Source organism: Stigmatopora argus, chromosome 2 (genome assembly GCF_051989625.1).
Source record: "Stigmatopora argus isolate UIUO_Sarg chromosome 2, RoL_Sarg_1.0, whole genome shotgun sequence".
In the NCBI taxonomy this organism is placed as follows: domain Eukaryota; kingdom Metazoa; phylum Chordata; class Actinopteri; order Syngnathiformes; family Syngnathidae; genus Stigmatopora; species Stigmatopora argus.
In genome coordinates this window covers 9,042,560-9,059,282 of record NC_135388.1, presented here as the reverse complement: position 1 = coordinate 9,059,282, position 16,723 = coordinate 9,042,560, and the positions used below count along the sequence as shown (strand labels likewise).

At 42.8% G+C, this 16,723-nt stretch overlaps 4 protein-coding genes across 6 annotated transcripts in view; 2 read left to right on the top strand and 2 right to left on the bottom strand.

The window, feature by feature from the left end:
* pde8a (phosphodiesterase 8A) overlaps nt 1–6,520 on the top strand; it is a 35,796-nt gene extending 29,276 nt beyond the window's left edge. For both annotated transcript variants that reach the window (XM_077624342.1, XM_077624349.1), the window contains 7 exons: nt 7–142; nt 220–418; nt 890–1,107; nt 1,868–2,000; nt 3,207–3,371; nt 3,644–3,773; nt 4,839–6,520. In XM_077624342.1, coding sequence (XP_077480468.1) covers nt 7–142; nt 220–418; nt 890–1,107; nt 1,868–2,000; nt 3,207–3,371; nt 3,644–3,773; nt 4,839–4,945 — 1,088 coding nt within the window. In that variant the 3' untranslated portion in view covers nt 4,946–6,520. The remainder of the gene's footprint in view (nt 1–6; nt 143–219; nt 419–889; nt 1,108–1,867; nt 2,001–3,206; nt 3,372–3,643; nt 3,774–4,838) is intronic.
* Nucleotides 6,521–7,830: 1,310 nt separating this feature from the next.
* psmc3 (proteasome 26S subunit, ATPase 3) lies at nt 7,831–9,410 on the bottom strand. The gene is made up of 2 exons (XM_077595139.1): nt 8,431–9,410; nt 7,831–8,279 (listed from the first exon to the last, which is right to left on the bottom strand). Exons 1-2 carry the CDS (start codon nt 9,373–9,375, stop codon nt 7,941–7,943), a joined length of 1,284 nt encoding a protein of 427 aa, XP_077451265.1. The 5' UTR covers nt 9,376–9,410; the 3' UTR covers nt 7,831–7,940.
* tbp (TATA box binding protein) lies at nt 9,360–13,365 on the top strand. Of its 2 annotated transcripts, none has more exons than XM_077595141.1 (9): nt 9,360–9,523; nt 10,156–10,369; nt 10,532–10,691; nt 10,796–10,973; nt 11,148–11,235; nt 11,978–12,069; nt 12,175–12,342; nt 12,414–12,508; nt 12,671–13,365. In XM_077595141.1, exons 2-9 carry the CDS (start codon nt 10,319–10,321, stop codon nt 12,748–12,750), a joined length of 912 nt encoding a protein of 303 aa, XP_077451267.1. In that variant the 5' UTR covers nt 9,360–9,523; nt 10,156–10,318; the 3' UTR covers nt 12,751–13,365. The 2 variants fall into 2 exon arrangements, with proteins under 2 accessions (XP_077451267.1, XP_077451268.1); XM_077595142.1 differs by having other exon boundaries at nt 9,430–9,537.
* Nucleotides 13,363–16,547, bottom strand: pdcd2 (programmed cell death 2). Its single transcript, XM_077595140.1, has 7 exons — nt 15,938–16,547; nt 15,723–15,831; nt 15,440–15,496; nt 14,433–14,777; nt 14,081–14,181; nt 13,892–14,005; nt 13,363–13,807 (listed from the first exon to the last, which is right to left on the bottom strand). Exons 1-7 carry the CDS (start codon nt 16,262–16,264, stop codon nt 13,643–13,645), a joined length of 1,218 nt encoding a protein of 405 aa, XP_077451266.1. The 5' UTR covers nt 16,265–16,547; the 3' UTR covers nt 13,363–13,642.
* Nucleotides 16,548–16,723: the final 176 nt, after the last annotated feature.

Below are 16,723 nucleotides of genomic sequence, written 5' to 3'. Positions count from 1 at the left end.
ATTTAGACGCCCATCACATCCCCAGTCACTTGGCCACTCCTCTTTCGCTAAATGACATCCCGCCTCGGATCGCTCAGACCATGGAGAATGAAGACTCTTGGGACTTTGACATTTTCAGCTTGGAAGCTGCGACCATAAAACGGTGAGGTGACTCGTTTTTGAAGCGCGTGTCTAACACGGAAGGCTCAAATACGTAATGTGTTCTCTCTCTCCCTGCAGGCCTTTGACGTTCTTGGGTTTGAAGATCTTCTCCCGTTTTGGGGTTTGTGAGTACCTCAACTGCGCCGAGGCCACTTTGCGCTCCTGGCTGCACGTGGTTGAAGCCAACTACCACTCCAGCAACTCTTACCACAACTCTTCTCACGCGGCCGACGTCCTGCACGCCACCGCATATTTCCTGTGCAAGGAGAGAGTTAAGGTCAGTTGGAAAGCCAGAAAGTAACACTAGTTCTATACACGTGCACCATCTGGAGCAGTCAAATATCTGTTAAGCCACAGGGATGTCCCCATCGCATAATTTTGCGTGTGAGTCCGACTCGCTTGCTTTTTAAGGAGGAAAAATAAAAAATCAATGCCTTATTTTGCAAAGCTATCCTAACAGCTATCCTTTTTTCCCAAAAAATGTTTTACATAAATAACTGTTGGTCAATCATTATGATATACATATTAAGCTATCTTGGTTGTGATTTTCTCAACTTTTTTTTTCTATCACTAGATCTAATGTTTGTTTCAGTAGTGTAAAACATATACATGTGTGATATATAGAATTTTTTTTTGCATCATCCTGTGAAAATGACGTGATCGTGCCCGATTTCAGTTCCTGTGATCGGATCATGGCTATCCCTAAATGATATCGTGTGTTTGTTTCCTCTGCTTCTCTCTCTAAAAGCAAAGCTTAGATCCCATCGACGAAGTGGCCGCTCTGATCGCCGCCACCGTGCACGACGTGGACCACCCGGGCCGCACCAACAGCTTCCTGTGCAACGCCGGAAGCGAGCTGGCCATCCTGTACAACGACACCGCCGTGCTGGAGAGCCACCATGCGGCGCTCGCCTTCCAGATTACAACCCGGGATGATAAGTGCAACATATTCAAGAACATGGAAAGGTACAGTTGCTAAAATACATAATCAAATTTCTAGCCACTTCAAATTACTCGATGTAAATAAATATAGATAAATGTATGTTTTTACAAAGGATATGGCTACTATAATTACAGTTATATATTATTATATAGTATGTTTATAGCTATTTTTGGAGTGATCAAATTTGGGACTATCGTGTTTAGTAAACTGTCAATGGAATTTTGGTTATCTTCATGTGCTCAGGGAAAAAAGCGCAAATTATATATATATTTTAAACCCTTTCCCCAGTGGAATCGAATCCTCTATACTTCCAAATGCTTTAGCCTATATGTCACTATATTTCTTTTAACGTTGTCCATTTTGACTGAATTTAGCTCATTGAGGACGATAAAAGTTCAATTCTTTTGAAAAGTGAGCATTACCAGTTCAAACTGATAAGAAATCTATCACCCTCAATGAGTTATCAGTACTACAGAATGAAAAGTTACCAATAAAAATCTTTTTTCCCCAAGGAGTGATTTACAAATGGACTCCGTCAAGTGAACGTTTTGTAGCATTTTTGTTTTCAGTTGCTGTGTAAATTTAGGCCTTTAACATCATATCCATCATTTGTCTACTGTTAATTTTAAAGCAATAAAGATGGCAATGGATTGCTTCCCAAAACACAGTTCCCCAACGAGGGAGGGCACGATTGCGTGAGGAGAAGAAAGCGTCCATTCACCGCATCGCTCGCTTTCCGTTTCAATTGCCAATCTGTGAATCCCACCTTTTCCCTCCGCCCAGGAATGAATATCGAACGCTACGGCAGGCCATCATTGACATGGTGCTCGCCACCGAGATGACCAAACATTTTGAACACGTCAACAAGTTTGTCAACAGCATCAACAAGCCACTGGCGGCTCTGGAGGAGAACGGGGTAAGATGAATAGAGTCGCATCAAAACCAATGTTCCCTCTAATTTTTCGTTGGTCTGAGCAGAAAGTCAACCTCCCTGAGCGCACTGAGTACCAGTGTGAGCGACATCATCGGTACTCGGATGATTCGCCTAAAGACGTTTCGCCGACGGACGTTTGACAGACGGGCAGGTCGCCGAATGGACGTTCCGCCGAACGTTCATTCGGCCGAACGGAGGTTTCGCCGAAACGGGATTCGCGCGCTCGCCCCGCCCCCGGATCGTGTGTGTACAAGTTTTTCAACCTCGGCCCGCGGGCCATATACGGCCCGTTAGGATTTTTAATCCGGCCCGCCGCCGGTGTTGTCCAAATTATAGTAAAAATCAATGTTAGTCTACCATCAATGGCAGCCCGGGATAAGGCACTCTTGGGCGGGCAGATGTAGCAGAACCGAGCCGTAAAATGACAGCAATCGGGTCAAATCCATCCTAAAACAGCATTTAATGATTAAATACAAATACTGGAGCTCTTTGGACATTAGAACCGAGCCCAGGGAAGTGAATTCCTTGGTAAAATGTCGTGATGATATCGCGATGGAGGCAAAAAAAGTCTATATACGTCCATTCGCCAAACGGCTCAAAATGCTCTCAAATTCGGTCAAATCCAGCCGAAAACAGCGTTTAATGATTAAATACAAATACTGGAGCTCTTTGAACATTAGAACCGAGCCCATCATGAAGAAAGGGGTAAAAAAAAAAAAAAAAAAAAAAAAAAAAAAAATTCCGTTTTTTTTTTTTTTACTGCGCGCCATAGGATTTCTGCTGCGCAGAGAAGACGAGAGTAGTGCGCAATTGCGCACGCGCGCAGCTTAGAGGGAACAGTGATCAAAACTCATGCATTCACCAGCGCAGTTGTAATCGCTGTTGCCATGGACACGTGTATCAGCGCGGGGAGGGAATTTTACAACTCGGTACCATCTTTAGCGTCTGAGTGCGGAATGGCCCGTGCAGACTTTTCAAGCTTCTCTTGTCTTTTTAAGCCAGTCAAGATATGAGGCAATAAGAAAAGCGCAATTTTTCTCTTGCCAGTTTATACAACATATGCGGATGGATGTTAATAGACTTGGCAAATTGTTACTTTTGCTGTCATTTCACCGTAAACATTCAGATTTTGTATCTTTCTCAAGTGAAATGTTGCCGTGTTAAATTGGTTCTTGTGTCTGGTTATAGGGAAATGATGACGAGGAGTCTGTGAAGAGCATTTTGACGTCACCTGAGAATCGCATTCTTGTCAAGCGAATGCTTATTAAATGTGCAGATATCTCCAATCCGTGCAGGCCTCTCGAGCTGTATATCGAATGGGCCGGACGTATTTCAGAAGAGTATTTTGCACAGGTAAATTGAAAAATATTGTCTGAAATTCCTGACTATTGCCTATCTTTGCTTGGTTGAAATATACTTGGGATTAAAACGTGTGCCGCTTTGTCCCATATCTGCTCCAATGCCCTGTTTCATTTAATAGGCATTGTGATTGGTCATAAAAAGCCAGTATTCTTCATCGGACTGTGAAATGGTCCCATTTCGGCGAAAAGGACTTGACCGTGAAATGGTGCTAACTTTGAATGTGTGAGAACAGCGTGATGATTCAGCTGTTGTGTTTGTTACAGACGGACGAGGAGAAACGGCAAGGCCTTCCGGTGGTCATGCCTGTCTTTGACAGAAACACGTGTAGCATCCCAAAGTCGCAGATTTCGTTTATAGACTACTTCATCACGGACATGTTTGATGCTTGGGATGGTAAGGATGGAAATATTCAAATGGGATGAATGTCGTTGATAATGTACGCTGGTTTACTTTTATTTTATACACTGGTGCTTTAACTTAGTATTCCCTGCCATTGACGGTGAGGGAAATGAAATCTAGTGTAACCTTTAATTTATTCAGAAAGGTCATTCACGAAGAGAATGATTTGAAGTTGCCAGCGCGGTCAGGAAACAAATCAAGCGCCTGTACTTTTTAGGACTATCAACTAACTACAATATACACTTCAAATCCTTTATTTCCCCCCCCAAATTGACAGTACACATTATAACCCTCTTACTTTAAATATGGAGTCTGGTTTTGCTTAATCATTTCAAAGCTTTTTTTGTTGAAAGACATGCATCAAACACCTAAATAGAACAAATTATAATCCAAACAATCATTACAATGATAAAAGGCGAAGAGCAAATGACCAACGCAGGACTGATCCACTAATCCACCAAATAATAAGGTACGTCGTATGTATTAAAAAACAAGAAACCAAAAAAAAGTTCGTTGACGGTGCACTTTTTTACAGCAAAAAAATCAGGTACGTCGTATGTATTAAAAAACAAAACAAAACTTGTTCATTGACGGTGCACTTTTTTTACAGCAAAAAAATCAGGTGTGTCGTTCGTTCGTATGTATTAAAAAACAAAACTTGTTCATTGACGGTGCACTTTTTTACAGCAAAAAAATTCAGGTATGTCGTATGTATTAAAAAACAAAACAAAACTTGTTCATTGACGGTGCACTTTTTTTTACAGCAAAAAAATTCAGGTACGTCGTATGTATTAAAAAACAAAACAAAACTTGTTCATTGACGGTGCACTTTTTACAGCAAAAAAATTCAGGTACGTCATATGTATTAAAAAACAAAACAAAACTTGTTCATTGACGGTGCACTTTTTTACAGCAAAAAAAAATCATTCATTTTCGGTGCTTCTCCTCACAGGAGTCCCAGAGGAAAAAAATCAATTTTACAAATACCGACCTATAAATTCACTATAAAAAAACCACTGCGCATGAATGAAATAGTCTTCTTGATCCTCTTGTCTCCAGCTTTTGCAGACCTCCCCAACCTTATGCAGCACTTGGACAACAACTTCAAGTACTGGAAAGGCATGGACGAACGAAAGCTGCACAGCCTGCGACCGCCGCCCGAGTAAGACCTGGCCTTCTGGCCTCCCCCCCTCATCGCTCGTGTTGCATACGTGCGTACAGAAAACGCAGTCCTCCCCAGTGACGTTCTGACCGGCGCCTGCGGCCCCCCCACATTGTCCGAGAAGAACTGTGAAGGAAAAAGAAAAACGGACACTGACGGACCCCAATGGAATTTGTCGCAACTCTCAGGCGTTTTCCGGCGTCTCCTCTTGAGAACGGGTCCGAACAGGACTTGGTTCTTCTACCGGCCTGAGAAGCTGACCTTGCTGTTTGAGGAGAAACTGCTTTTTTTGTTTTTTTGACTGAAGGAGGAAGCAACACTGGAGGAGAGAATGGAAACCCGGTGCGAATATTGGAAGGTGTTCAGTACGAGTCCGATCATACAATCGCCTTTATCGCTCACCCGGCAAGACAGGACAGCTCATTCTGCCCCTGGTGGCTGAAATATATGAAGTACAACCCTTTTTCTTCCTGCTTCCTGCAGTCAATGTCCTTGTATTTTCACGTGCCCTACAAAAGGGCATCAAAGTGGCGTCCGCCAACTGGCACGTGGGAGGAGATACGCTAACGTGGTCATCCGAAATTAGGGTTTTGAGACGGTTTCAAATGAAATATTCTAATTGAACTTGTCGCTAAATTAGGAAAAAAAAGCCAAAGGTAATGCATTCAGATACTACTATAACCCTCACTATTATCCATATGAAGCATTTACCCTATTAAACATGTTTATTTTCTTATCAAAAAGTACAGTACCAGTTCAAGACTTTTGTATTGCGCTGTTTTCCAAATGTCTACATCTCGGTTTGTCGCGTCAATCGTCGTGGCAACAATCCCTGGCACGGCTTCGTGCTGTAAACCGCTTGACATTCGACAACAGCTGAAATATGTGAAAAACATTTAGGACTTGAATTTTTTTTTTTTTCCTCACTGATTTTTTTTTTTTTTGTATCTGGTTTATCCTACTGAAAAGACTGCCTTATTTTATACAATATTTATACAGTACATCCCACTGTGCAACTGCAAGAAACATCTGGAGTTTTTATTACAACATAGTCAGGTTCTGTTCAAATAAATCTCAATATTTTTATAGACTTTTACACTGGATTTGCAGCAATTGAGAGCAAGCGTGATAGCGATCGGAGTATCTTTTGAATTTGGTGGTCACGCAGAGGACGCGTGTCCCAAAAAAAAAGACGAATTGTCCATCGCTGTTTTTGGCTCACCTTGATTTCAATTCAACCTCACGCAATTTTTTTTTGTTTTTTTTTGCTCACTCGTCCAACATCCTCTAGCAGATTTGAACTCCAGGCCCGGTTCAGATTGGTCATGAATAATAATAGGTCAAAAAGATGGTTGCAAATGAAGAATATTTCCTGGTTAAAGCATATATAAAAATGCCATAGACAAATAAGGGTTTGTGGGATGAATGCAGTTACTTTGTATGTTAGTTTATCTCTAATGACACAACTGTACACTCAATCAGGAGACTTGTTTCTTCCTTCTGATTCACATCATGTTCTGAGGGCATGGAGAAAAACAAATAGAAATTATTCAATGAAAAATAAAAAGAAGTTATTCAACATCGCTGCCTCTTCCAGTTAGCAAATGCTGCAAGTTATTTCTGTTACAGGAAACCGATTATGAGAAGACAAACCTCAGATTTGCACGCTGGGACACGAGGCACAAATGTTTCTCTCATGATTCAGACCAATTATTCCCAAATGCTGATCACCAGATGTCTAAAGACGATGGAATGGCCCCGCCATTGGTGGAGGTCAAAAGAAGGTATGACCACTTATTATTTACGCTCGGTGGGAGTCCGATTCGGGGAATTACCACATTATTCTTCCAACTAATTGCAGATGCAATTTATTCTCAACTCTGGCAGATTGTGAACTGAGCCACAGTTCTTGGTAAAAAAAAAAAATTGCTATGCTATGCCAATGAATTATTGGTTATTCCATGAACTGATAGCGACAATATAAATCACTGGCTGTCATTGACGAGGCTAGGCATCCAAACATTTTGACTGGCAAAATGGATTGGACGTCTATTAACACCATCAATGACCCTGAAAGGTGAGTATTCACGCCCAGTCCTCCCAGTTTAAATGAAGTAGACATTGATGGTCGTCAATTGCCGGGCGTGAATTAATGTTCTTGTCTTCTTTACTTGCTGCTCAGCGTCCAATCCATTTGGACTGGGAGGTAGGGATGAGCGTTTAAATATTTTAAGATGTGAATATGTTGAAACTAAAGTTATGTTTAAACTGACGTTTTTTTGCGCCAAAGTAGCTTTAGAAATTATGGCCTAAAAGTTCAACTTTAGTTTAATGAGACCATAAAATGGTCTAAACACATTTGGGGAAAGGGTTTTTATAGCATAATTCTGGCTATTAAAACTGATGTGGGTGCATACGGCCCCCCAAACGTCACCTCCCTAAAACTACAAGAACAATGGAGAAATAAATGTATGCTATTGTGGAAATGATTTTTTGCATAGTGATCCTCAGCAGGAAAAGAGACTAATATTACTCACATATATACTAAGTATTATGCGGCCACCTGGTGGCCACATTGAGCACAACACATGTTTCCATGCGATTCTAAATGTAGTAATCCAATTACCTTCAGGAAAATGTCTATAACCAGTGATTAGTGCAGCAAATGATCAATAAATTATCAACCAATCCAGCATAATTAGTCAAATTCTTACATCATTTGTTGGCATTAGTCCAAAATGAACATATCCATTGTTTGGAGACTCGCATAAATGCTCGTGCTATTTCCAACATGCACACCATTCAGGATTTACTGAAATTTGGAAATGGTAAATATGAATGCAGTACTTCCCTCCAACAGATTGTTAAAGTATAAAAATACCAAAGGCATTGTTTTAATGTCTTTTTATTAGCCCAACAGAAGTCTGCCATAACAAGTGTAACGAAGGCCACAACTTTTTTTGTACTTTTCGACAACTCAAACACTGTCTAAAACGTCCTCAAGCATAGTACTGAAGATTGGCCTTCTTCTTGGCCTGCACCTCCAGGATTCCTTCCATGTAATCCTCATGGTTGAGCTCGGTGGCCCCGCGTCGCAGCGCGATCATGCCCGCCTCCACGCACACGGCCTTACACTGGGCGCCGTTGAAGTCGTCGGTGCAGCGCGCCAACTCTTCGTAGTTGACGTCGGGACTGACGTTCATCTTGCGCGAGTGGATCTGCATGATGCGGGCTCTGGCCTCCTCATTGGGCATGGGGAACTCGATCTTCCTGTCCAGGCGGCCTGAACGCAAGAGCGCGGGGTCCAAGATGTCTACTCGGTTGGTGGCAGCAATCACCTGCAAGCGAGGTGGGGGGGAAAATGAAAACGAGAAAAATTTGCCAGCGCTGTGCACGAATCGGCCGTGATTTGATTGACTATCATTTGAATGAGACCGAGAGCAGTGCCCCCAATGTAGGTTTATTGTGGCGCACTGGTCTGAGCCATACCTTGACTTGCATGTTAGGTTGAAATCCATCCAGCTGATTGAGAAGCTCCAACATGGTCCTCTGCACCTCCCTGTCTCCAGCCTTCTCGCTGTCGAATCTCTTGGTGCCGATGGCGTCCAGCTCGTCGATGAAGATAATGGACGGGGCCTTCTCCTTGGCGAGGGCGAAGGCGTCCCTCACCAATTTGGCTCCATCGCCGATGAACATCTGCACTAGCTGTGGGCCAGCCAATTTGAGGAAGGTGGCCTTGGTCTGGGCCGCACAGGCCCGGGCCAGGAGGGTCTTCCCCGTACCCGGTGGGCCGTACATCAGGACTCCTTTGGGTGGCTGGATGCCCAGGTTTTCAAACTTTTCCTTGTGGTTCATGGGCAGCACGATTGCCTCCACCAGTTCCTGAATCTGCTTGTCCAGACCTCCGATGTCGCTGTACTGCTCCGTGGGGCGCTCGTCGACCTCCATAGCTTTGACTCGGGAGTCGTACTCGGTGGGTAAGGTCTCCAAGATCAAGTAGGAGTCTTTATTGACACCCACCAAGTCTCCGGGCTTCAGCTTCTCGGCATCCACCAGCCCGATCACCGGCAGGAAGTAGGTCTGCCGGGTGGACGTCTTTATGACGGCGCATTTTCCCTTTCTCTGGGAGTCCAAGTCCACATTGGCCCCATCTTCCTCCTGGTCGTTGGGGTCCACGTCGAGGAGCTCGATCACGTTCGACACCAGATAGGGCAGGGTTTTGTTCACCTTTATTTTCTCCGTGTTTTCCTTGATTTTGTCTTTCATTGCTTGCAGTTCGTGGGTCACTCTCAGAACTTCGCTCTTCATTATCTTTATCTCGCTGTCCAGGAGTCGGGTTCGCTGAACAATTTCATCCGTGGACATTTTTAACACCTCTTCGCCGATTCCATCTTCCACTTCGTCCCAAACTGATTTGTCACTCAGCGACGCCATCTTGAAATCTGTCTGCGCGACCTCTCACACCGGAAGTTAAAGCTTGCTCTTCCGGAAGTGGCAGATACGGCGTCCAAATCCGAGACATTAGAGCTCAAAATGAGACGAATTGAAACCTGAAGGCGTTTCACATGGGTGTCTATTCCGCGTAAGTTGCCAGTGGTGCGTTTGCTTATACCCGCAAGCTTATTTGATCGTGTGTGTGTTAGCGTTCTGTTAGTTTTGACTGCAATACTTTTGATGGGAGAAGTCGTGTTATGGCATGTTGCTAACAGTAGCTTGGTGTTGGCTATCGACACTTGGCCGGTGCAATCCATGTGAACTAGGAGGTCGCCACTGGTAGTGGACCTTCCACTGCCAGTGCCGACCCTCCCAGTCCAGGACGCTTATGTTTCAATGTCATTGATGCTGAGAATGTCCGTTCACTGTTGCCTGGCTAATCGTGGCACCGAGTCAAACTGATAAGACGACAATCGCAATCAAAGGCAGCAACTAAGTGAACCAAGATTATGATTTAATCTTGTACACTTATTTAGTCACCGATACATTGAAGCACATCCCAATCAAATCGATCAAAACGCCAAATATTGACTGGAAAAGCTGTCTTGTTTAAAGGGGTGGAGATGTTAAAATGCAAATGATCAAAAAGTGCTTAAGACTTGAGACAGCCAAAGAAAAAGACAATACACTGGCTTGTTTTTGTGACACAACAATATATAGAGTCATATCAACTCTAAAGCAGTGTTCCGAATGAGTTCCTAATCCAGTGTCTTTACGCAGGGTGTAGTACCACAAAAGAGTCAAGAGGACATTGGCCGACTTTACGCAGAAAAGTGTTTCTCCTGCTATTCAAGCAACTGGACACAGCACTCTCAAGCGTTTCCCACACAAGCCACGCAGCCCCTGTGTGCATTTCTCCTCCCGTGGGTGATTGATTGAGGAGATGGATCAGAATAACAGCATACCAGCCTTTCAGGGGCTTGCCTCCCCTCAGGTAACGCCCATACTTGTAACAAAATGAGAAACGAGATGTCACGCTGACCTCTATCTGAGCCCTGAATGTATTTTTTTTTTACTATGAAGATGTTTTTGTCATACAACTACTTTCCAGTATTGATTAGTTGCCCCCCCCCCCCTCTTCCTCCATTGCCCTCAGGGCGCCATGACACCAGGAATACCCATCTTCAGTCCCATGATGCCGTATGGTTCAGGCTTGACGCCTCAACCTGTTCAGAACACAAACAGTTTATCGATACTAGAGGAACAGCAGCGACAGCAGCAGCAACAGGCCCAGCAAGCACAGCAGGCCAGTGCAGGTACATGACGCTTCATTATTTGCTCGTTCCCGTGAAGATGTCCCTCGTTAAGCGAGCGGACAATGGACACGGAGAACCTAAATATTTTCCCCGGCATCTTCCAGGCCTTCCGGGAACGTCGGGGCAGACTCCTCAGCTCTTTCATTCCCAGGCGGTCACCGGTTCTACTACCACGGCGCTGCCAGGAAACACACCGCTTTACAACACGCCACTGACTCCTATGACGCCCGTCACACCAGCTACGCCAGCCTCAGAAAGTTCTGGAATAGTGCCTCAGCTTCAGTATGTTCCCAATGTAACCCATTCACGGTCATTGACAGCGATAGACATCCAATCTTTTTTTGACCCAGTCAAAAAAGATTGGATGTGAATGGCAGACAAGGGAAAGAAAATGGCAATGGTTACGTCATCTTTTTTCCCTTTTTTAATTATCAAATTTTTTCCTCTTGTCATCAGAAACATCGTGTCAACAGTCAATCTCGGATGTAAACTAGACTTGAAGACCATTGCATTGAGAGCCAGGAATGCAGAGTACAACCCAAAGGTATATTTTGTCAATACAGTAATCCCTCGAATATCGCGGTTTAATGTAGACCAGACATCTCATCTCACCTCCATTTTTTTGAACCGCTTTACCCTCACTAGGGTGGCGGGGGGTGCTGGAGCTTATCCCAGCTGACTTCGGGCCAGAGGTGGGGTACACCCTGAATTGGTGGCCAGCCAATCGCAGGACACAAGGAGACAAACAACCAGTCACACTCACACTCATACCTAGGGGCAATTTAGATTGTTCAATCAGTCTACCATGCATGTCTTTGTAATGTGGGAGGAAACCGGAGTACCTGGAAAAAATCAGGGAGAACATGCAAATTCCACACAGGTGGACCGACCTGGATTTGAACCCAGGTCTCCCACTGTGAGACCGTCGCGCTAACCACTCAGCCACCAGGCTGCCCTAGACCAGGAGTGGCCGTGATAATCGAAAAATTGCAGGGTCACCTCTATTATAACTTTTTTTTTTCCTTCAGTGCTGAGTCCTAGTAGCAAGAGTGGCTTCCGCTTACAAGTTTGAGTGTGTATTTTATTTTTTTAAATAATTAATAGCGGACAAAATTGCAAAGTAGTAAATTTGCGATAAGTGAAGATGTGATAATCAAGGGATTACTGTATTCATACTGGTGGTCAAATTCAAGGAGTTTGACAACCAACCCTTGGGACAACAAACCCCGCTCTCCCCTAATTCCAAAATTGTCATTCCAGTTGAACGTCTTGCTCTTGTGTTTTAGCGTTTTGCTGCTGTCATCATGAGAATACGAGAACCTCGCACCACAGCTCTTATTTTTAGCTCTGGGAAGATGGTCTGCACAGGGGCAAAAAGGTGAGGGGAGATAATCTATTTACATGCAATAAAACATTTTTTCTTAGATTCCTTGATCTGAATGTCAGTTGTCACATTTTTTTCAAATTCTCCCCGTATTGCCAGTGAGGAGCAGTCGCGGTTAGCGGCCAGAAAATACGCTCGTGTGGTGCAAAAGCTCGGTTTTCCTGCCAAATTTTTGGACTTCAAGATTCAAAACATGGTGGGAAGTTGTGACGTCAAGTTCCCCATTCGTCTGGAAGGCTTAGTGCTTACACATCAACAGTTTAGCAGGTTCAATCAAGTTGACAATGTTTTAACTTCCTTAAACTAGTGCTCAAGTGAAATATTTGAATGTCTTGCAGCTATGAACCTGAACTCTTTCCAGGATTGATTTACAGAATGATCAAACCCAGAATTGTCTTGCTCATTTTTGTTTCTGGGAAGGTCGTGTTAACAGGTAAGTTCTAGTCGTGGGTACTTTTTTTTCCCCCCCTAACACTTACTCATTCCGGTGGAGATTCAAAAATACATAGTTTAAAAAATAGTCCGTTTATGCTAGTGATTTAATAGTCTAATAACTACTGCTGTACTAAATATATTTTTCTACATTTGTGTCAAGGTGCTAAGGTGAGAGGTGAAATCTATGAAGCCTTTGAGAACATTTATCCAATCCTGAAAGGTTTCCGCAAGACCACGTAGAACCTCTGGTACCTTGCAACAATGTCAATATTTTGTCAATTTCTATAACGTGGTTCTCAACTGCTGTTAGAAAACTTGTGCAGTTGTGATTTATTTTTCTATTGACATGTATTTCCCTGTTATCTTTTCCACCTGTTTTTATCATAGATTTCCTCAACCCTTGTACATATTTTTTTTTCCTCAAGATTTTTTTTACATTGATTCCCCCTCCCCAAAACAGTTTCTACTCAGTTGCAAGGTTAAATGTATTTTTTTGAACCGATCCTTTTTGTGCTTAATGATGTATAGTTGCTAAATTGCTCTTAAGAGTTATGTATAAGAAATTATTGTATTTTTTAATCCAAAACGTTGCAAATTAACATTTAAATGGTTGACAACCCCCACTAAAATATCTGCTGCTGTTTTAGGGAAGCTTTTCACACCTAGTGGAGATTTAATATTATGCCTGCATTTAATGCAAGCACCCTCTCTTCAAATGTTAGCAGTTTCTTTTTTGTTTAAATTTTTTAAAAGGCCAATTTTCCATTTCCATTTTTCCAAAATAATTGAAATGCTTTTATATAAAAATGCAATTGAAATATGCCCAGCACAGTACAATAAACCTGTACATACTGAGTCTTGCTCAAGTTTTATTTTCACAATTCATCCAAATACTATGTTTTATTCTGTACATTCTTTTTGACACTTAATGGGAGATCTGGTTAAACTGAGATAGTTGGGATAGGTTTTTGCAAATGTTACTCAGATTCAAAGAAGTGCAAAAACACTAATGCTTTATGCATGTCCAACTATAAAAAGGCATACACAACAAGTGTACATCTCACACGCACAATTTGCTGTACAGGAAAATGTAACCAGAATGCTAAAATTTTCACGATTATACCGACTTCATTTAAAGCTGCTGCTCTGTGCTAAAGTCCTGCTTCCAAATGAACTCAATGGAGTATTGGTCCTCCTGGGTACAGCTACTAGAGCAGCTGTAGATGGCCAGAGTCCCCCAGTCAATACTGGCATCGGTAGAGTCCACATGCAAACTGTTCAACAGCTGGGGCATCACCTTGACAAGTGCACACACATCAAGAAAAAGTGACATTTGACAGGGTAAGTTAAATTTAGCACCAACGTTAGGTAAAAATCAAACCTGAAATTCAAAAATTCTCTTTGCACCACAAATGCATTGTGGGATATCTGCGTCTGATGGGATGTGCTGCGAGGACACCCATAAAGGAGAGCCGCCCCGACTGTAGCGCAACACCTGCAGGGAAAGCAAAGGGTGATGAAACACTGACTTTTGATAGAAAAATTAGAATCACCACATAGTGTTTTCAACCTGCTGCGGCTCAGATGCAATTTTCTTTTTAAAGCGCTGGAAAACTTTCATGTCCTCAGTTTCTTGCATAGCCATCTCTTCCAGTTCTGTCTCGGCTAGCACTAAAAAACAAAAAAAATCATTTTAAGTATCAGGATCAACAAATATTTTATATTGTTTATCAGAATTCACTGTACTATTGAGCCGAATATCACTTGTTTAGTGAATGCACATGTCGCAAGAGCAGAACGATTAAAGGATAGTCCACTAGATGGCAGAAGCTCTTAGCTCAAAAACAAAAAGGAGCAGTGAGAATCTGCTTCTAAAGCACGTGAAAATTTTGAAAGACAAGGGAATGAATATAAATGTTTACTTTCTGCTAAAGTGGGGCAGTCTGTATTAGTCTGATCGATGGCCATCTCATTATCATCTCCTTTGGCACTTTTATCACTCTCCTCTTCTTCTTCTTCTTCCTCCGTCTCAGTTAAAAGCTCAAATTCCGGGAAGAGAAACGGGCAGAGTGCCGCGTTACTAACGCCGCACTCCTTCTTGTGCGAGAGTTTCCAGTGGAGCGTCTGGTGGTGCTTGCCGCAGTACGTGACGGCGTGGCAGCGAGAACAGGCTTTGTTGCCAGGGCAACCGCACACCCAACACAATTTGACTCCAGACACGGGGAGTGCCTTCTGGTCCGGGTCCGAGTCATTCACGGGTTCGGCCTCTGAAGATGAGCAGAAAGAGATGTTACAAGCATTTTTTTTTAACTCATTAGCTGCCATGAAAGGTAATAAATGTCTAATCCATCTTGATTGGTTGGATTTACAGTGAACATAAATACATTATAAAACACAGGTGTCAAAGTGGCGGCCCGGAGGCCAGATCTGACCCGCCGTATCATTTTATGCAGAAGATTTGGGTTCAAATCCAGGTCGGTCCACCTGTGTGGAGTTTGAATGTTCTCGTCGGGCTTGCGTGGGTTTCCTCCAGGTACTCCGGTTTCCTCCCACATTCCAAAAACATGCATGGTAGGCTGATTGGACACTCTAAATTGCCCCCAGGTATGAGTGTGAGCGTGAATGGTTGTGTGTCTCATTGTGCCCTGCGATTGGCTGGCCACCAATTCAGGGTGTCCCCCGCCTCTGGCCCGAAGTCAATTGGGATAGGCTCCAGCACCCTCCGCGACCCTAGTGAGGCTAAAGCGGTCCAGAAAATGAGAGATCTAGTTCTTTTAATATGATTTTTTTTTTAAATATCTAAATATTATATCTAAAGTGGTCCGGCCCACATGAAATCGAGTTGACATTAATGCGGCCCACGAACCAACCCGAGTTTGACACCCTTGTTATAAAACTTTGGGGGAAATACAGAGTTACATTCACAAACCTTGTGGTGGCTCATAGGAATAGAACTCATTCCTCCGAGGTAGCTGACTTCTGAAAACTGCAAATGATGGGAATGAGAACATTGTCAAGGATTTGGGATAGTGGCGACTCACTAATAAATCTATTGATAAAATCAATTCAAACATTTGTTCTACCTCTCGCTCAGACAATGGGTCATAGTTTGAAATGAGTAACATTCGTTCATTCGCTGCCAACCCTCGCACTTCCAATGGATTTGACGTCTAGCGCCGTCAATGGCAGCTCAAGAGTTAATCGTGACGTACCTTTCACACAGCGACTGTCATTGCGAGTGTAGCACTCGGGAGTTTTACAACAAAACACAAAAAGGCTCCTGTGGAAACTTCTGTCTTGGCCGGGGATGGGAGCGTACACCTGACAAGAAGATGGACGTGTTTTGTGACATTATATTCATTAAAAATAATAATAATAATAAAGAAGATTTAGGCCACCTGGTCTGCCCCACCAGCTGGTGACTAACCTGCATTAGAAAAGCCATCGGGAGGCGGCATGTCTCGCACTCCAGCCGGGACAAAGAGGGCGGCCCTCGCTGGCAAAGCCAGGCCGGTTTCCCACCGACTTTACTGGGGAACTGCGGCGAGCGAAGCCTCCAAGGCTCCGCGTCGTCCAAGAAACCCAACACGACCTCGAAAGACATCAGCGAAATATTGTAGGGAGGACCACCGGAAATGGTCCGCCTGTCAACACGTGTGGTCCGGTACAAAATTTCGTTCGTGTGGAAACAGTAAGATAGGTACGTGGTTCTGTTCCGGTACCGTCCAATATTCAAATCATTTGAGCCTACCATATCTCGAAAAAGAGGACTGTTTTCTTTACTTGATTATTTTAAATTCAATAATTAATTAAACCTTAAGGGTATTAATGGGAACCATAACCAGAGTTTATAAAGGGTTTCTCTCATTTTAGTTATATTAATACTGTTTTTCTAATGTTTTATTATTTATAAACCTATTATGAAATTGTTAAAAAAAAAAAACTTTACAGCATTATAGCCATTACAGGTCTGGAGTTCTGTCTCTAAATAGTAATAATATTGCTTTTATTAATATTTTGATATTATAATTAAATATAATTAAATGGTAACTTGCCCTCCATGGTTAATCGACAAAGCTATTTCATGAAATTTAAATCATTTTTTTAATGAAATGACTCTTCTCCTAATAACACTTAAGTTGATAGAAATACACTCTAAAGTTTATTTAGAATTTTATTAAAACTTATTAAAATAAAAATTGATAAAGCCTTA

Excerpts from the sequence above, each read along its gene's own strand:
- psmc3 (XM_077595139.1), bottom strand. The coding sequence starts at position 9,375 with ATGGCGTCGCTGAGTGACAAATCAGTTTGGGACGAAGTGGAAGATGGA. Across the intron at positions 8,280-8,430 it reads AACCTAACATGCAAGTCAAG|GTGATTGCTGCCACCAACCG; the intron begins GTATGGCTCAGA and ends CCTCGCTTGCAG.
- tbp (XM_077595141.1), top strand. The coding sequence starts at position 10,319 with ATGGATCAGAATAACAGCATACCAGCCTTTCAGGGGCTTGCCTCCCCT. Across the intron at positions 10,974-11,147 it reads GGAATAGTGCCTCAGCTTCA|AAACATCGTGTCAACAGTCA; the intron begins GTATGTTCCCAA and ends TCTTGTCATCAG. Across the intron at positions 12,343-12,413 it reads ACACATCAACAGTTTAGCAG|CTATGAACCTGAACTCTTTC; the intron begins GTTCAATCAAGT and ends AATGTCTTGCAG.
- pdcd2 (XM_077595140.1), bottom strand. The coding sequence starts at position 16,264 with ATGGTAGGCTCAAATGATTTGAATATTGGACGGTACCGGAACAGAACC. Across the intron at positions 15,497-15,722 it reads TGACAGTCGCTGTGTGAAAG|TTTTCAGAAGTCAGCTACCT; the intron begins GTACGTCACGAT and ends CATCATTTGCAG. Across the intron at positions 14,182-14,432 it reads CTGCCCCACTTTAGCAGAAA|TGCTAGCCGAGACAGAACTG; the intron begins GTAAACATTTAT and ends TTTGTTTTTTAG.